This window comes from Moschus berezovskii, chromosome 13 (genome assembly GCF_049115385.1).
Source record: "Moschus berezovskii isolate FMDL1 chromosome 13, NW_MosBer_1.0, whole genome shotgun sequence".
Classification (NCBI taxonomy): Eukaryota; Metazoa; Chordata; class Mammalia; order Artiodactyla; family Moschidae; genus Moschus; species Moschus berezovskii.
The window spans coordinates 39,361,975-39,382,016 of NC_142472.1; the positions used below are offsets into that span (position 1 = coordinate 39,361,975).

At 39.8% G+C, this 20,042-nt stretch overlaps 1 protein-coding gene across 4 annotated transcripts in view; it reads right to left on the bottom strand.

Moving 5' to 3' along the window:
- The window catches only part of PIBF1 (progesterone immunomodulatory binding factor 1), a 243,657-nt gene that overhangs the window by 215,930 nt on the left and 7,685 nt on the right, over positions 1-20,042 (bottom strand). For all 4 annotated transcript variants that reach the window (XR_008685998.2, XM_055426452.2, XM_055426450.2 and 1 more), the window contains exons 3-5: positions 15,962-16,062; positions 10,230-10,428; positions 4,036-4,155 (exon numbers count right to left, since the gene is read on the bottom strand). Coding sequence is in view for 3 of the 4 variants with exons in the window: in XM_055426452.2 (XP_055282427.2) it covers positions 4,036-4,155; positions 10,230-10,428; positions 15,962-16,062 (420 nt within the window). In the remaining variant the exon portion in view is untranslated. The remainder of the gene's footprint in view (positions 1-4,035; positions 4,156-10,229; positions 10,429-15,961; positions 16,063-20,042) is intronic.

Genomic DNA, 20,042 nt, shown 5'->3' on the forward strand with positions numbered 1-20,042 from the left:
CACAGCTTGAGTATAAATCAGTTAAATTCCTGTTATAACAAAAATATCAGTAACTGTCAAAATGCAGTCTATACAACATAGCAATTGTACTATTAAGATCTACACTTACTCTATGATTTAAATAAACATTTAAAAGTTACTTGACCTTTGAAGAAACAGGAAAATGTGACCCATTCTTAAAAGAAAAGACAATCAACAAAAACCAACTCTGAGGTGACCCAGATTTTGGAATTGGCAGAGAAAGATTTTCAAGTAGAGGTTTTAACTATTCTCGGTGGTATAAAGGAAAATATGCTCATAATAAAAAATTATATATACCAGAGCAATAAAAACAATAATAACAAATAGAAATCTAGAAGTAAAAAATATCACTCTTAAATTTTACCTAAGAAAAAACAAAAATGTATGTCCACACAAAGCCAATGTTCAAAAGTCTGGAGCAGCTTCACTTATAATGTGTTCAAAGCGGAAATAACTCAAATACCCATCAAGGGAGAATGAATATATCCATACAATTAAATATTCCCCAACAATATAAAGGAACTACTGATACATAGAAAAAAAAAATCTGGCAATTTCTCACAAAATAAATATTACTGGTGGATGGACAGATTAAGGTAAGTATAAATTATCAGGCAGAAATTAGGTGTTCCCTGTAAAATTTTTTCTAGTTATCTATAGCTTGAAAACTTTCATAATAAAACAGAAAAAAATTACACTCTCTAGGGCTGCTAATCAATTCTGAATGTGCTAATTTTGGTATCATAAGCTATGAGATGTATAAAAGAAAACACCCAGGTTATAATGTTTACTTATCTTCTGAGACGGTCCTCCAATTTGCCTTACTGGTAACAGTATTCTACCCCTCAAAAGCTATGCTGTCTGTAAATTTGAGAGTTTACTTTGTGCTTCCTTTCTAATATAATGTTTACTGTTTATTTCCCTGCACTCCTTTTAAAATATGATTTTCATAAAGCCGGAGATCTTTGTTTTATTCACTGAGGTACCCCATATACCTATAACAATGCTTGGCACATAACAGATGTACAGTGAATATTTATTGACTGAACTTTATTCTCAAAATAATGACCATGTAAGTGAGGGAGATGTTATATATTCTCATCCGTATTTTTATCATGGGGACTGAAGGGTGGGGTAGAGGAGACTAAGTTCTTTATCCAAGATCATCACACCATTATCAAACTGCAGAGATGAAACTTAAATTAGTATCTTTGAATTCCCCAAATATCAAAGCAATAAATAATTTAACAAACCACCTCAAAAAATAAACCTCCACAAAATAGTGCCAAACAAAATTTCTTTTAACACTGATTCACTATACCCTTATAAAAAAAGGTCCTTGCTGGTTTGACTTTTCATTTAAAAATATCCAGTCTAGGGACTTCCGTGGTGGTCTGGTGGTTAAGGCTCTGTACTTTCACTGCAGAGGGCACAGGTTCGATTCCTGGTCAGGGAACTAAATCCCACTAAAAGACCAGCCAAAAAATAAAAATAAAAAATATAAACAAAATAAAAATATTCATTCTATGTTTTCTTTGTGTTGGGTAAGTTGATCTGTATTAGGCCCTTGACAGAGCAGAAAATTTAACTTTAAGGGTGGTTTCAATACAAAAGTAATTCCATTATGTTTAAACCATATTATCTGAGCTTCTAAGACCTTTCATTATAGAGATAAGGCATTATTTAACTGTTTTTTCCTGAATGTGATTCAATTTTCCCGTTATAGTATGAAATTCAGGAAGAGTTTTAATACAGGATTATATTTTTAGCTGAAAGGTGGTAAAACTTTAAGAAGCAAACTTGTAGATGCAAAGTTTCTGTGATGGTTAATTTTTTATGTCAACTTGGTTAGACCATGGTACCCCAAAATTTTGTCAAACATTGTTTTAGATGTTTCTGTGAAGGCATTTTTAAAGCTGAGATTAACATTTAAACCAGTAGACTTTGAGGACGGCAGTCTACCTCCCATAATGTGGAGGGCCTCATCCAATCAGTTAAGGCCTTAGTAAAACTGAGACTGAATAAGAAGGAATTTTGTCAGCAGACATTCTTTGGACTCAAACTGCAACCTTCTCTTGAATTTCCAGGCTGCCAGCTTACGCTGTTAAGATTTTGGACTCGCCACGACTCTACAGGGGCTTCCCAGGTGGCACTAGTGGTAAAGAACCCAGCTGCCAATGCAGGAGATGTAAAAGAGGTAGGTTCGATCCCTGGTTCCCCTGAAGGAGGGCGTGGCAACCAACTCCAGTATCCTTGCCTGGAGAATCCCATGGAGGAGCCTGGTGGGCTGCAGTCCACAGGGGTGCAAAGAGTCGGACATGACTGAAGCAATTTAGCATACATGCATATAAGTTTGCACATAGTTTGCTCCAACTATGTGAGCAAACTTCTTAAAATATATCTCTATCCATAAATATTTATATATCCTGCTGGTTTTGTTTTTTCTGGAGAACCTGAACATGTTCACAAATAAAACTGTTTCTGTGTTTAAGAATTATTAGTGCACTAAAAACACTTAGGGACCCTATGAATGAAACTAGTGTTAATTATCTAGGCTTTCATTTCAGTAAAACACTAAAGGTGTTAGTAAGGTTGAAACAAACTAAAATCTGGGATATAATGCCATTACTGACCCTTGACAGTAAAGAGACTTGCTTTACCACACAGTAAAATTATGATAATTTTAGAGATTCAAGACTTTTTTTTTGGGGGGGGGGGTCAAAGAATCCTTTGTTCAGGAGAAATCACTTGTAGAATCCCCAAATGTCAAAAGTGACTTAAAGAGATGGCTTGATAGAAACGAGGACAGAAAGCTCTTCCAGACTCCCTCTAAAATACAAGAAGTCCTTGATGGATGCTGAGGTACCATAAGCTGCTGCAGAACCAAGTCTGAAAACTCGTCTGCCTTGTCCCTGACAAACCCTGTGCCACTGCCACCACCACCCTGGCCATTTAACAGAGATAACAGAAAGTAAATGACCTGTCCAAGGCTGCACAATTAGAAGACAAAGGAGGCCTTCTAACTTTGTCCTTTCTTATTGTGACTCTGGATGCAAATTTTTTAAAATTAAGGGCTATCTTTCTAAATCTGCACAACAACGTGGCAGGTTAACAGCAGAAAAAGACAACCACAATGGACCCCTGTAGGGCTCTGTGGCATTGCTCCTGATGCCTTCAGTGCCCCTACCAGAAGAAGGAAGCGGAGCCTTCATTTGCCTGCAATAGTGGCTCTAGACTAACAACAGAAATAGATTCCAGCCAGCACTAATAGTGCTGCAAATCAGAGCATCAAAATAGAAATTAAATTACAATAATTTATTCCTGGAAAGTAGATCTTTGGTAAAAGTTGCCCTTGAAGTAGGACACAAAATAGCTATTTATATACAACTTTACTAAAATTCACATTTTTACTTTGAAACAGAAGTATGGGCACTTCAATGAAATGAATGGAAAAATAATATTATTTTCCCCATTTGACAGAGCAGGAAACACTGAATGACTTGTTCAAGGTCACACAAAAGATGAGTATCAAGATCTCATCTAAAGTATAACTCCACCTTACTAGAATTTGAACTCTGGAAGGGCAGACACTTGTCTTCACCACTATCAGCACCTGGCATGGCACCAAGCCTCACAGGGATGGATGGTAGTATCAGAGCACATGCTCTGATAGGTATTACAGGAAGTAACTATATTTGATGAAGAGACTAAATAACTAAATGGACCAGGCTCCCTTTCGTATCACCCACAGGGTGGATCTGTAATGAAGAACTGAGAATGAAACGAATTACAAGAACAAAACACTCAGCTGGGGATTACAGGTCAGCATCATGGACGTACCCGATCAATCTTTAAGATTGCTATTTGCAGTCTCATCTCCTTCCCACTACTTATGAAGAATCATAGCAGTCAGCATGCTCAAGTCCCATTCTATCACTGACTTTTATATTCCTTATCACAAATCTTAAGACCTCCTTGGAGTCTCTTACCACCAGGGATCAGAGTTAGACAAACCTCAGTCAGTTGTTTCAGTTGACCTTTGCTTGCACTTAATTCTTCTGCCAGGTCATTCTTTTTCACTTGTAGTTCAGAGATTTCCTTTCTCAATGGATTCACTAGTTCATAGAACCGAATCTTTAAAAAAAAAAATCAATAAGCAGTTGTGAAAACGCAAATTACAATTAAAATTTGCTAATTAATAGCACTCTCAATTATCAGTAGTATAAATAAAAGTATTAAGGGAATAAAGGAAAGTGTTAAGGGGTTTCAGAACAAGGCGGTCTTTAATTGACCCCGACTACTAATATCATGTGACGAGTTGACTCATTGGAAAAGACTCTGATGCTGGGAAGGATTGGGGGCAGGAGGAGAAGGGGACGACAGAGAATGAGATGGCTGGATGGCATCACCGACTCTGTGGACATGAGTTTGAATGAACTCCGGGAGTTAGTGATGGACAGGGAGGCCTGGCGTGCTGTGATTCATGGGGTCGCAGAGAGTTGGACACGACTGAGTGACTGAACTGAACTGAACTAATATTTTGAGTTCAATTTAGTCCCTTTAGGGCCCAGAGTCGGACATGACTGAGCGACTGAACTGAAGGCCCAGATTATCTATAAGTCCCTGGCCCTGAGACAGTCTCTTTCCTCTCTTCTATCAATACTCCACTTCCTCCTTACTTCTCACCTCCTACTATAGCTCATTCTACACTATCAGCTTATTTCCTGAACACATCAAGTGATCAAAAGTTTTGCTCTTGCTATTTCCTCTGATAGGAAAGCAAGCTCTTCCCCACATGTAAATGTATGGCTCATGCTTTCACTTCCTTCAGGTCTCTGATCAGATATGACCTTATCAGTAAAACCTTCCCTGACTCCCCTGATATATATATATATATTTTGGCCAGGCTACGCTGCTTGAGGGATTTTAGTTTCTCAATCAGGCATTGAACCCAGGCCTGTGGCAGTGAGAGCACGGAGTTATAACACTAGACTGCAGAGAATTCCCTCGCCTAGACTCTTGAGAGTCCCTTGGACTGCAAGGAGATCCAACCAGTCCATTCTAAAGGAGATCAATCCTGGGTGTTCATTGGAAGGACTGATGCTGAAGCTCCAATACTTTGGCCACCTCATGCGAGGAGTTGACTCACTGGAAAAGACTCTGATGCTGGGAAGGACTGGGGGCAGGAGGAGAAGGGGACGACAGAGAATGAGATGACTGGATGGCATCACCGACTCGATGGACATGAGTTTGAGTGAACTCTGGGAGTTGGTGATGGACAGGGAGGCCTGGCGTGCTGTGATTCATGGGGTCGCGGAGAGTCGGACAGGACTGAGCGACTGAACTGAACTGAACTGGACTGAACCTGATTTAATACATTACCTTCAGTGACACAGTTCCTACTTTTCACTCTGCTCTTTTCTCCATACCATTTATGACAAACATGCTGCTTGGTTTCGTTTGCTGTGCGTGTTGCTCCACAGGAATGTAATCTCTGGGAGGACAGGAATATTTGTCTGGTCTGTGCCCTGCTCTGTCCCCAGTGCCTAAATACATATATGAAAAGCTTCGGAGAAGGAAACGGCAACTCACTCCGGTATTCTTGCCTGGAGAATCCCATGGAGAGAGGAGCCCTGTGGGCTACAGTCCACGGGGTTGCAAAGAGTCAGAAATGACTTACCAACTAAACCACTACCACCATCCTAGGCCCTGGATGAAGCTCGACTTACTACCAAAGCCATGTAAGGGATAAATCAGGAGGTATCCTTCATGTCACTATTCCCATTCAGTTCAGGTTTCACTTTCCACTCTCAATTCTCTCAAGGGAATTTGCCTGCCCTAACTTAGTAAAGTGTTCCATCTGACAAGTTTCTACAAAACTAAGCTATCTGCAAATTAGGAGAGGGCAAGTAGGGACTAATTACGTATAGTCATACAATCTGAAACTCCTTAATGTATTGCTGTATTGTAGGAGTATTACATTTGGTAAGAGACCAGTACTAAAGCTAGTACTTAACACAATGAATCTGTGTATAATTAACTAATTAGGACAATACTGTCTGAAAACAAAAGACAAGACAAAGAACAAACCAGAGAACAAAAACATGGATGACTGCCACTAATGGGATACTTTCCAGCTATGATGAATAAAGAGCCTCAAGGACAGCACTTGAGATATATCATTGGTTTTGGACAGTACTGAAGACAGAAAAATTTATGCTTAAGCTATTTAAATAAAAAGCTGGACAAACAAAACAGTACTCCATTTTATAGGAAATTATTAATCTGGAAACCTCATCCAAATGAGAACCAAGAAAGGCAATCACCACTCCAGCAAAAATAATAGATAATATTTATTATGTGTTTACTAAGTTCTAAGCACCGTTAAGCTTTCTACGTACATATTCACAGTTAATCTTCATAATGACCTCAACAGAAAAGTGCTGTTAATTTATTATTATTATTTTTTTACGTGAAGTAGTTGATTTACAACGTTCTGTTAGTTTCAGGTGTACAGCAAGATAATTCAGTTACACATAAATAAATATATATATATATATATATATACTTTTTCTCAGATTCTTTTTCATCATAGATTATTATAAGATATTGAATAAAGATAGTTATTATTATTAAGCCTTTTACAGATAAAAACTTCAAGCCTCTTAGGGTGAAATGACTTCTGTGTATCACAAACTTACAGTGTGTGTGGGATGTGTGCTCTTGGGACCCGCATGCCACTGCTGCCACTCTGAGACACTTTCAGGAAATCCACAAGAGCAAAACTATTTGCCTAGTTAAATTCAGTCACTCAGTCGTGTCCGACTCTTTATGACCCCATGAACAGCAGCACGCCAGGCCTCCCTGTCCATCACCAACTCCCAGAGTCCACCCAAACCAACGTCCATTGAGTTGGTGATGCCATCCAACCATCTTATCCTGTCATCCCCTTCTCCTCCTAAATCTTTCCCAGCATTAGGGTCTTTTCAAATCAGTCAGCTCTTCACATCAGGTGGCCAAAGTATTGGAGTTTCAGCTTCAATATCAGTCCTTCCAATGAACGCCCAGGACTGGTCTCCTTTAGGATGGACTGGATGGATCTCCTTGCAGTCCAAGGGACTGTCAAGAGTCTTCTCCAACACCAGAGTTCAAAAGCATCAATTCTTCGGCGCTCACCTTTCTTCACAGTCCAACTCTCACATCCCATACATGACCACTGGAAAAACGAAAGCCTTGACTAGATGGACCTGTTGACAAAGTAATGTCTCTGCTTTTTAATATGCTGTCTAGGCTGGTCGTAACTTTCCTTCCAAGGAGTAACCGTCTTTTAATTTCATGGCTGCAATCACCAACTGCAGTGATTTTGGAGACCAGAAAAATAGACAGCCACTGTTTCCCCATCGATTTGCCATGAAGTGATGGGACTGGATGCCATTATCTTAGTTTTCTGAATGTAGGGCTTTAAGCCAACTTTTTCGCCCTCCTCTTTCACTTTCATCAAGAGGTTCTTTAGTTCTTCTTCACTTTCTGCCATAAGGGTGGTGTCATCTGCATATCTGAGGTTACTGATATTTCTCTAGGCAATCTTGATTCCAGCTTGTGTTTCCTCCAGCCCAGTGTTTCTCATGATGTACTCTGCATATAAGTTAAATAAGCAGGGTGACAATACACAACCTCAACCTACTCCTTTTCCTATTTGGAACCAGTCTGTTGTTCCATGTCCCGTTCTAACTGTTGCTTCCTGACCTGCATATAGGTTTCTCAAGAGGCAGGTCAGGTCGTCTGGTAGTCCCATCTCTTTCAGAATTTTCCACAGTTTATTGTCATCCACACAGTCAAAGGCTTTGGCATAATCAATAAAGCAGAAATAGATGTTTTTTTGGAATGCTCTTGCTTTTTTGATGATCCAGCGGATGTTGGCAATTTGATGTCTGGATCCTCTGCCTTTTCTAAAACCAGCTTGAACATTTGGAAGTTCATGGTTCACATATTGCTGAAACCTGGCTTGGAGAATTTTAAGCATCACTTTACTAGTGTGTGAGATGAGTGCAATTGTGCAGTAGTTTGAGCATTCTTTGGCATTCCTTTCCTTTGGTATTGAAATGAAAACTGACCTTTTCCATTCCTGTGGCCACTGCTGAGTTTTCCAAATTTGCTGGCATATTGAGTGCAACACTTTCAGAGCATCATCTTTCAGGATATGAAATAACTCAACTGGAATTCCATCACTAACACTAGGTTTGTTTGCAGTGATGCTTCCTAAGGCCCACTTGACTTCACATTCCAGGATGTCTGGCTCTAGGTGAGTGATCACACCATCGTGATTATCTGGGTCTTGAAGATCTTTTTTGTACAGTTCTTCTGTGTATTCTTACCACCTCTTCATAATATCTTCTGCTTCTGTTAGATCCCTACCATTTCTGTGCTTTATCGAGCCCATCTTTGCATGAAACGTTCTCTTGGTAGCTCTAATTTTCTTGGAAAGTCTCTTGTCTTTCCCATTCTATTGTTTTCCTCTATTTCTTTACATTGATCGCTGAGGAAGGCTTTCTTATCTCTCCTTGCTATTCTTTGGAACTCTGCATTCAAATGGGTATATCTTTCCTTTTCTCCTTTGCGTTTCACTTCCCTTCTTTTCACAGCTATTTGTAAGGCCTTCTCAGACAGCCATTTTGCTTTTTTGCATTTCTTTTTCTTGGAGATGGTCGTGAGTCCTATCTCCTGTACAATGTCACGAAACTCCATCTATAGTTCATCAGGTACTCTATCATATCTAGTCCCTTAAATCTTTCTCACTTCCACTGTACAGCCATAAGGGATTTGATTTAGGTCATACCTGAATGGTCTGGTGGTTTTCTCCACTTTCTTCAATTTCAGTCTGAATCTGGCAATAAGGAGTTCATGATCTGAGCCACAGTCAGCTCCCAGTCTTGTTTTTACTGACTGTATAGAGCTTCTCCATCTTTGGCTGCAAAGAATATAATCAATCCGATTTCGGTGTTGACCATCTGGTGATGTCCATGTTTAGAGTCTTTTCTGGTGTTGTTGGAAGAGGGTGTTTGCTATGACCAATGTGTTCTCTTGGCAGAACTCTATTAGCCTTTGTCCTGTTTCATTCCGTGCTCCAAGGCCAAATACGCCGATTACTCCAGGTGTTTCTGACTTCCTACTTTTGCATTCCAGTCCTCTATAATGAAAAGGACATCTTTTGGGGGGGTTAGTTCTAGAAGGTCTTGTAGGTCTTCATAGAACTGTTCAACTTCAGCTTCTTCAGCGTTACTGGTCGGGGCATAGACTTGGATTACTGTGACATTGAATAGTTTGCCTTGGAAATGAACAGAGATCATTCTGTCGTTTTTGAGACTGCATCCAAGTACTGCGTTTTGGACTCTGTTATTGACTATGATGGCTACTCCATTTCTTCTAAGGGATTCCTGCCCACAGTAGTAGATATAATGGTCATCTGAGTTAAATTCACCCATTCCAGTCCATCCTAGTAAGACTAATATTTTTTGCCTGCTTTACTTTTTTTTTTGTTTAGTTCTGCCTGTTTTATTCTTAAGTGGCACATGCCAGTGGCTACACGATGTGTGATGATATCATCACTCTTAAGACTAATGAAGTTTGTGCTTATGTACTCTTATGTTTTAAAAATATCTCAGTTTTAATTTCAAATATGATAAATATTAATAGATACAGTTCACATAAACAAAAGCACTTTGAGGTCCTCAATACTTTTTAGAGTGTAAATGATACTGATAGTAAAAATATTTGAGACCACTGCCATAGATCAATCCTATGTACATACCCGTGTAACCAACAATACAGTTGAGATCCTGACCTACATAGATCCATAACCATCTCCCTCAAGCTATCCCTTCATAATCACACCACTCCCCTCTCCTCTGCTGTCCCTATCCCCTGGCAACCACTGTTATCTCTATAAACATTACAAACTGCCAGAGTTCATGATAAAATAATTCATTTCTACGGATCTTCCAGCCATTAACCCTATTTATTTGCTTGACTTCACAGCTCAATGGTCAACACACTTTAAATTTTCGTCATATGAACACCATTTCACTACCTTCAGATCAGAGCCATAAATTATCAAGTGGGTACTTCAAAAGTTATGGCTACTACAGAAATGGCAAATTTTAGTCTGAAAACACACAGTTTTTTTGTTTTTAATGATACAAGACACTTACAGATACATATTCAGGAATAGAAAGCTGATCTTCAGGAAAACTTTTTAACTTCATATATTGCTCTTCTGTCAACTCAAAGTCACGTAGGTTTCGACGAATATCTCCAGCTTTCTCTCTGAGCTGAAGATTTGTCTCTTCTAGTTGTTTCTGTCTCAGTAAAATAGTTTCCATTTCTTGTTTCATTAGTTCTTGATATTTTCTACAATATCAGAGAATGTACGGTAAGGTTAAAAAATCATGGAGACATAATTTCTCAAAGTTCCTACTTTACAGTAACATCGAATTAAATGAGAAACTTAACAATAGTTTTGGCTCCAATTAAATGCTTACTTAACCAGTTAAACATGAAATGACAAAGTTATACTAATTACTAAGTGTGTGGCCACAAAAATTTTAAATAGAAAATGTTAATAACTTTTAAAATTCAAATTATAAAATTATACATTTCCTCTGCTTACGGTGTAAATCTGATATATCTGCTTTAGACCCTACTCACTGAAGTAATTTTCATCGTCTTTATCCGGGTAATTTAAGATGATAACACTGAAGCACCATAGTGTCAATACAGACAATGAGGCAATGAAAACAGTAATTGGCACCTTTCTCAAGGAATACATGTAGTAGACAAGGTTAGTTGCCCACTGGAAAATTTTAAGCAGTAAGGGACCATATGAATCCCCACCCCCGCACTGTATCCCATCAACAAACAAACACACCGTTATTTGTCCTATCTTAAAACAAATGAACAAAAAAGCCCCCACATTTTTTGACCCCATTTCACTGTACATTTTGTTCTCAAAATTTTTCTATATGCACTCTCTCCATTGCCCTTCCTCTTAAACAAAGGCTGATCAGGTTTTCACACTTCCACCAAAATCTCCAGGTAACTGAAAAATCCAGATTGTTAATAATCAATTCTCATTTCTTTTTATCTCTATCAACAGCACTTGAGACACCTGTCCTCTCCTTCCTTCATCTGGTTTCCCAGATACCATACTATTTTCCTCTTCATTTTTCTGTTTATTGGCGACACTTTCCCAGTCTTTTTATCTTGTTCATCTTAATGTTGGGATTACTCGGTCCTCTCCTCTTGTCTATGTTCACTCCCTTGGGGAATTCATCCAGTCTCGTGAATTAAATACTGTCTGTATCCTAATGGCTCCCAGATTTATCTCTCTAGACCAAACTTCTCATATATATCCACATGGATGTCTAATACAATAACCTTAACCTAACAAGTTCCAAATTAAACTCCCGCTCTTCACTCACAAACCTATTCCATTATGGTTTCACCATCTTAGTTGACAGTAACTCTATTCTTTGATTTATTCAGGCCAAGGATTGGTACAATCCTTGATTCCTCTTTCTCTCCTAAACCCCACACTGAATCCGTTAGGACATCCTACCGGCTTTACCTTTAAAATATATTCAGAATCCAACCTCTTCTTACCACTATCAAGAGGATTACAGCAATAGTCTCCTAACTGCCCTGCACACTTCATTTAATTTGACCAATGTCTAAAGAACTAGAATAGAAGCCCTATTACCCAATGCAGTTTCAAAGTGTTACCCACAAGCCAGTAGCAGCACTCACATCAATTGGGAAGCTGGAAGAAATGCAAATTCTCAGGGCCCAACCCAAGTCAGAATCCCAGAGTGTGCCCAAGAGTCTTTTCCCACAAGCCTTCCAGGTGGCTCTGATGCATGGTCAAATTTGAGAACCACACTCATCTAATGTGACAGTGGCTAATAACTGGTCAGATAATTTTTTAATATACCAGTTAAATAATGAAATCTTATAAACAGAAAAGATGCCTCCTTTTACATTTCAGTTCAGTTCAGTTCAGTCGCTCAGTTGTGTCCGACTCTTTGCGATCCCATGAATCACAGCACTCCAGGCCTCCCTGTCCACCACCAACTCCTGGAGTTCACTCAAACTCATGTCTATCGAGTCGGTGATGCCATCCAGCCATCTCACTCTCTGTCGTCCCCTTCTCCTCCTGCCCCCAATCCCTCCCAGCATCAGAGTCTTCTCCAGTGAGTCAACTCTTTGCATGAGGTGGCCAAAGTATTGGAGTTTCAGCCTCAGCATCAGTCCTTCCAGTGAACACCCAGGACTGATCTCCTTTAGAATGGACTGGTTGGATCTCCTTGCAGTCCAAGGGACTCTCAAGAGTCTTCTCCAACACCACAGTTCAAAAGCATCAATTCTTCGGCGATCAGCCTTCTTCATAGTCCAACTCTCACATCCATACATGACCACGGGAAAAACCACAGCCTTCACTAGACGGACCTTTGTTGGCAAAGTAATGTCTCTGTTTTTAATATGCTATCTAGGTTGGTCATAACTTTCCTTCCAAGGAGTAAGCATCTTTTAATTTCATGGCTGCAATCAGCATCCACAGTGATTTTGATATACAGAAATAAACATTCATCTGGAACATTTTTCCCCCAGGGTCTAGGTTTTTTGTCATGTGGAGATGTGCCTTGTTTTTCTGTAAATCATTTCTCACAATTTCCAAGTTCAATTTCTTCACAATGGCAGGAGACCTTTAAAAAGACACTTGAGAAGAAATCTGCGCATATTTTTTATAGACCTGATTTCTGCCCCTAATCTCTAAACGTCTCTTGCTTACACTTATTTGACGATCTTGTAGTCACTCACTTTTATTGAATCATTCCAAAGAATTCACTATAATTTGCAAAGAAATGTATATGCCTTTGTATTCATTTTAAAATAGTTTTAATTAAGTTATAGAAGTATAGTAAGAACAACTGGCAAGGTATTTTTGAGAAAAATACAAGGAACTTTGGATAAGCGCACAACTGAGTGGAGAAAGTAGGCAGGCAAACAGAAGGTTCATTCAGTTCAGTTCAGTTCAGTTGCTCAGTCGTGTCCGACTCTTTGAGACCCCATGAATCACAGCACGCCAGGCCCCCCTGTCCATCACCAACTCCCAGAACTTGCTCAAACTCATGTCCATTGAGTCAGTAATGCCATCCAACCATCTCATCCTGTCATCCTCTTCTCCTCCTGCCTTCAATGCTTCCCAGCATCAGGGTCCTTTACAATGTGTCAGTTCTTTGCATCAGGTGGTCAAAGTACTGGAGTTTCATTTCAGCATTAGTCCTTCCAATGAATATTCAGGACTGATTTCCTTTAGGATGGACTGGTTGAATCTCCTTACAATCCAAGGGACTCTCAAGAGTCTTCTCCAATAACACAGTTCAAAAGCATCAATTCTTTAGCACTCAGCTTTCTTTATAGTCCAACTCTCACATCCATACATAACTACTGGAAAAACCATAGCTTTGGATAGACAGACCTTTGTTGGCAAAGTAATGTCTCTGCTTTTTAATATGCTGTCAAGGTTGGTCATAGCTTTTCTTCCAAAGAGCAAGCGTCTTTTAATTTCATGGGTGCAGTCACTGTCCACAGTGATTTTGGAGCCCAAGAAAATAGAATCTCTCACTGTTTCCATTGTTTCCCCATCGGCTAATGAAGTGATGGGACCAGATGCCATGATCTTAGTGTTCTGAATCTTGAGTTTTAAGCCAGCTTTTTCACTCTCTTCTTTCACTTTCATCAAGAGGCTCTTCAATTCCTCCTTCTGCCATAAGGGTAGTGTCATCTGCGTATTTGAGGTTATTGATATTTCTCCCGGCAATCTTGATTCCAGCTTGTGCTTCACCCAGCCCAGCGTTTCTTATGACATACTCTGCATATAAGTTAAATAAGCAGGGTGACAATATACAGCCTTGACGTACTCCTTTTTCTATTTGGAACCAGTCTGTTGTTCCATGTCCAGTTCTAACTGTTGCTTCTTGATCTGCATACAGATTTCTCAAGAGGCAGGTACGGTGGTCTGGTATTCCCATCTCTTTCAGAATCTTCTAGTTTGTTGTGATCCACACAATCAAAGGCTTTGGCATAGTCAATAAAACAGAAGTAGATGTTTTTTCTGGAACTCTCTTGCTTTTTCGGTGATCCAGCGGATGTTGACAATTTGATTTCTGGTTCCTCTGCCTTTTCTAAAACCAGCTTGAACATCTGGAAGTTCACAGTTCACATACTGCTGAAGCCTGGTTTGGAGAATTTTGAGCATTACTTTGCTAGCATGTGAGATGAATGCAATTGTGTGGTAGTTTGAACATTCTTCGGCATAGATCTTCCTTGGGACTGGAATGAAAACTGACTTTTTCCTGTCCTGTGGCCACTGCTGTGTTTCCTAAATTTGCTGGCACATTGAGTGCAGCATTTCAACAGCATCATCTTTTAGGATTTGAAATAGTTCAACTGTAATTCCATCACCTCCACTAGCTTTGTTCGTAGTGATGCTTCCTAAGGCCCATTTGACTTTGCACTCCAGGATGTATGGCTCTAGGTGAGTGATCACACCATCGTGGTTATCTGGGTCATGAAGATATTTTTGTATATTTCTGTTTATTCTTGCCACCTCTTCTTAATATCTTCTGCTTCTGTTAGGTCCATACCATTTCTGTCCTTTATTGAGCACATCTTTGCAAGAAGTACTCCCTTGGTATTTCTAATTTTCTTGAAGAGACCTCTAGTCTTTCCCATTCTGTTATTTTCCTCTATTTCTTTGCACTGATCACTGAGGAATGCTTTCTTATCTCTCTGTGCTATTCTTTGGATCTCTCCGTTCAAATGGGTATATTTTTCCTTTTCCCCTCTGCCTTCAATTTCTCTTTTAGAGTCCAAAAGGTAGTACATGAGTACAATCTGAAAAATTACAGAATGATCTCCATTCGTTTCCAAGGCAAACCATTCAATATCACAATAATCCAAGTCTATGCCCCAACCAGTAATGCCGAAGAAGCTGAATGCTTCTTTGAACACCTACAAGACTTTCTAGAACTAACACCTAAAAAAGATGTCCTTTTCATTATAGGGGACTGTAATGCAAAAGTAGGAAGTCAAGAGATATCTGGAGTTAACAGGCAAGTTTGGCCTTGGAGTACAAAACGAAGCAGGGCAAAGGCTAACAGAGTTTTGCCAAGAGAATGCACTGGTCATAGCAAACACACTCTTCCAACAACACAAGACAAGACTCTACACTTGGACATCACCAGATGGTCAATACCGGAATCAGACTGATTATATTCTTTGCAGTCAAAGATGGAGAAGCTCTATACAGTCAGCAAAAATAAGACCAGGAGCCGACTGTGGCTCAGATCATAAAATCCTTACTGCCAAATTGAGACATAAATTGAAGAAAGTAGGGAAAACCACTAGATCATTCAGGTATGACCTAAATCAAATCCCTTATGATTATTCAGTGGAAGTGACAAATAGATTCAAGGGAATAGATCTGATAGACAGAGTGCCTGAAGAACTGTGGACAGAGGTTCATGACACTGTTCAGGAGGTAGTGATCAAGACCATCCCTAAGAAGAGGAAAGGCAAAAGGGTTACCTGAGGAGGTCTTAAAAACAGCTAAGAAAAAAAAAGACAGAAAGTTAAGTGGTGATAAGTTTAGAGTGCTTCCATTTTCACATATGGTTCACTTATATCTCCAATATTTATTGAATGAATATCAAATTCTGGCTTTCTGCATTTCTGTGTATTATATCAAGTAGTCTTAGTCTGGATGTGAAAATGATTACCGACTTTAAGATTTCTCTATTTTAGCTTATAATCACATGCATGAATAGATAATGACATTATTTTTAACTGCTAAATAGGTATTGTTGGTTTTTAAAACTTTTACCTGGCATCCTTTTGTTGGAAAGTCAATTGGTTGTCTAATCTCAGGGCTAGTAGCTGCTTCTGGTGAAGTGCATCATTAAGTTTCTCCTCCAATTCTTCAATCTTGATCAAGAGAGAAAGGTAAATTAACAAGGTAAATTTGCAAATTTAATAAAACCTCTGTTTGTTCATACAAATGGTTGTTAAACTATGCTTTGAATCTGCTGCCTCATAAATCATTTTTTACCAGGCTGTCATTGGGATTATTTTTCCCTTAATCTAATCTCACTGAAAAACTCTTTGACAACTGGGGTTTATATGCTGATGCCTTGCCCAGGTAATTTTTTTCTGGCCAGACTCTGCATATATTGTAGATCCATATATCTGACTGCTGCTGCTGCTAAGTCACTTCAGTCGTGTCCGACTGTGTGACCCCATAGACGGAAGCCCACCAGGCTCCCCCAGCCCTGGGATTTTCCAGGCAAGAACACTGGAGTGGGTTGCCATTTCCTTCTCCAATGTGTGAAAGTGAAAAGTGAAAGTGAAGTCGCTCAGTCGTGTCCGACCCTTAGCGACCCCACGGACTGCAGCCCACCAGGCTCCTCCATCCATGGGATTTTCTAGGCAATAGTACTGGAGTGGCTTGCCATTGCCTTCTCCAACATGGGTGATGCTACAAATGTCCAAAATGATCCTAGTCACCCATGTCACCTAATCTTATATTCTTTGCATCTCCTTGGTCTCCAAAGCAAAAAAAAACATCAGTCACATTTGATACATCTCTCCCATTGCTTACTCTGATCAGAAATCACTGTTTTCTTATTGTTGAGTTTATTCCATAAAAAAGTGTCACAACTACACCATCCTCTTTAACATCCAATGACAAGTCTTCAGTTAGATCCCTGTCATATCTTACCTAGATTATGACAATGGTTTCCTACTCTTTCCCTGCCTTCAGTTTTGCAAATCTCCAAAACTATCTTCCTTCACCTTATCTTTTAAAAATGCTAGCAAAAATGTTATTTCCCCAGTGTTAAATCCTTCAGAGGATCCTCACTGTCTTCAGAATAAATTCCAAACTTCATGGCATTCTACACTACTCTTTTTTAAGTTATTTATTATTTATTTAATTTCAGCTGTGCTGGGTCTTCATTGCTGCGTGTGGGCTTTCTCCAGTTGTGGAGAGCAGGGGCTACTCTTCGCTGTGGTGCATGCGCTTCTGGCTGTGGTGGCTTCTCTTGTGGAGTACGGGCTCTAGGGCGTTAAGGTCTTCGGTAGTTGGGCTCAGTATTCCTGGCTCTTGGGGCTTAGTTGCTCCATGGTATGTGGGATCCTGGACCAGGGACCGAACCCGTATCTCCTTCATCGGCAGGTGGACTCTTATCCACTGTACCACTAGAGAAGTCCCTCTACTACTCCTCCTTGATCTGGCCCTTGCCAACCATGTCTGCTGTCACTAGCTAAAAAGAAAACTCTATTCTAGCCAAAATAAATGCGTGCCACTCCTCAAATATGTTATGCTCTCTCTTAAGTCTCCATACACCTGAGCTGGCTCTTAGTCCATTTAAGAAATTCTTTACTCTCTCCCTTTCAGCCCAGGCAATTCTCGTTCACCCTTTAAAACATGCAGATTAACGTATGTCAATCCTTAATAAAACTTTCACATGGTTTTTGTCCCACACTATTTCAATAACAGTACTTGTTCAGGTTATGAATCCCCTCCATCATGCCCAGTCCAATGGTTATTTTGCATATTTATCTTACATGATAGCATGATTTGGCAGAGTTGACCACTCCATGCTCTTTCACCTGCTGTGATACTCCTCTTGGTTTTCTTCCTTAACTCACAGGACCCTCTTAAGCGTCTCAGGTTCCTATGATGGATTTTTTTCCTCTACCCTATTTCTAATGTTTGACTACCCCTTGACTTGGTCTGGGGTCCTCTACTCTCCCCAGGTAATGTCATCCAATAACAAAGCTTTATGTGGTACTTACATGCCTACAACACAGGAGACCTGGGTTCGATCCCTATGTCAGGAAGATCTCCCGGAGAAGGGAATGGCACTCCACTCCAGTATTGTTGCCTAGAGAATCCTATGGACAGAGGAGCCGGGAAGCTACAGTCCAAGGGGTCCCAAAGAGTCACTGAACGGCTAACACTTTCACATGCTGATGTATATTACATACAAACACACACACACACCCCTACCGACCCCCAGTCATGGACTTTCCTCTAAAGTCAAGGTGACAATTTCACCTGGGAGTCTAACTGGCATTTAAAGTTTAATGTGTTCAAAACAGAACTTACATTTTACCTCCTACATCAGTTTTCTTCCAGCCTTCTATTTCTCAATAAATGGCTCCAGGAGATGAAGCCAAAAACTTGGAGTCTTACACAAGGCAATTATCTAGTACTGTCTTCCTCTTCTACCTTACCTGCTTTTAGCCTATTACTTCAGTGACAAGTTGAATACAGAAATCAGGACATATAAGTCCAATTGCCTAAACTCTTCAAATGGCTTCTCTAACACACAATTGAAAGCAAGGGTTAACATATCAAATTGACAGGTCAAATTCTCCCCGTGTCCTGTTCCTATATAGCCCACAAGCTAGGAACAGGTTTTACATTTATAAAGTTGTTAAAAGCCAAAAAAAAAAAAAAGAAGGAAGAATATGTAATAGACCATATGCAAGCTGGAAAGCCTAAAATATTTACTGTCTTGCCCAGGCCTTTACAGAGAAAGTTTGCTGACTTTCTATCTAAAGCAGAAAATTCCCACTGCTAAGTAATGCTGTACACATGACCTTGAAGACAGCTTATTTAATTGTTGTTTCATGATGTCTCTCACTTAAATGTGATCTCCATAAAAAAGGGACTCTTGTCATATTCATTGCTGTATCCTGGTTACATGTCTCAATAAATGTCTTAAATCAACAAATGATGACCACATTCCTCATAATTACCATTCTGCAAATCAAGAAGACTGTTACCACAAGGAGTGAAACTTCTGCTTTTTTCAGGGTGAGAACTTTAACAATTTCAACTGACTTCTAGTCCCTCGACTCAGAGACAATGAAGCTAGAGAGATACTCCCCAGCACTTCTCAAGCAATGAGGAACCCAGGGACCATTAATGAGAGATATACAAAAAGAGTTTAGCATTTAAAAACTGACAGGCGAGAAGAGTGAGGAGGAGAGGAATAAGGAAGTGGAGTAAGCAAGGAGATTTGGCAGCAATAAGTGTGCATTAAAAGTGCACCGAACAGTCCTCTAAGATCAGGAAGCCTGGCCTGAGCAACTCCCCTTCCAGGGGTCTCAGTCAGCAAACAGCTGAGTGGGGAGTGGGAATCAATGCTTATGAAGTATCCTGCGAACAATCTGCTTGGGTTTTTAGACATGGAGAAATCAAAGCAACATGAGTCCTAATAATAAACTATAACGTTAGTTTTGAAAAGTATTAAAAAGTAGAGACAGCACTTTGCTGACAAGTTCCATCTAGTCAAAGCCATGGTCTCTCCAGTAGTCATGTACGGATGTGAGAGTTGGACCATAAGGAAGGCTGAGTGCCGAAGAATTGATGCTTTCGAACTTGGTGCTGGAGAAGACTCTTTAGAGTGCCTTGGACAGCAAGGAGATCAAACTAATCAATCTTAAAGAAAATCAACCCTGAATATTCATTGGAAGGACTGATGCTGAAGCTCCAATACTTTTGCTACCTGATGCGAAAAGCCGACTCACTGGAAAAGACCCTGATGCTGGGAAAGACTGAAGGCAGGAGGAGAAGCGGGTGACAGGGGATGAGATGGTTGGATGGCATCACCGATTCAATGGACGTGGGTTTGAGCAAACTCTGGAAGATAGTGAAAGACAGGGAAGCCTGGCGTGCTGTAGTCCATGGGGTCACAAAGAGTTAGACATGACTGGGCAACTGAACAACAACATACCACTAGTAATAAGCTATAATAAACATAAGCACTATTGTTCCCATATTTGTGTGGAGAGATGTTAGATTATACAGATTCACTTATTTCTGAACTAAGAAAAACCTTGAAGAGAGGAAAAAACTGTTACTTGTCTCTCTTTAGCAAGTAAAGATATTTATT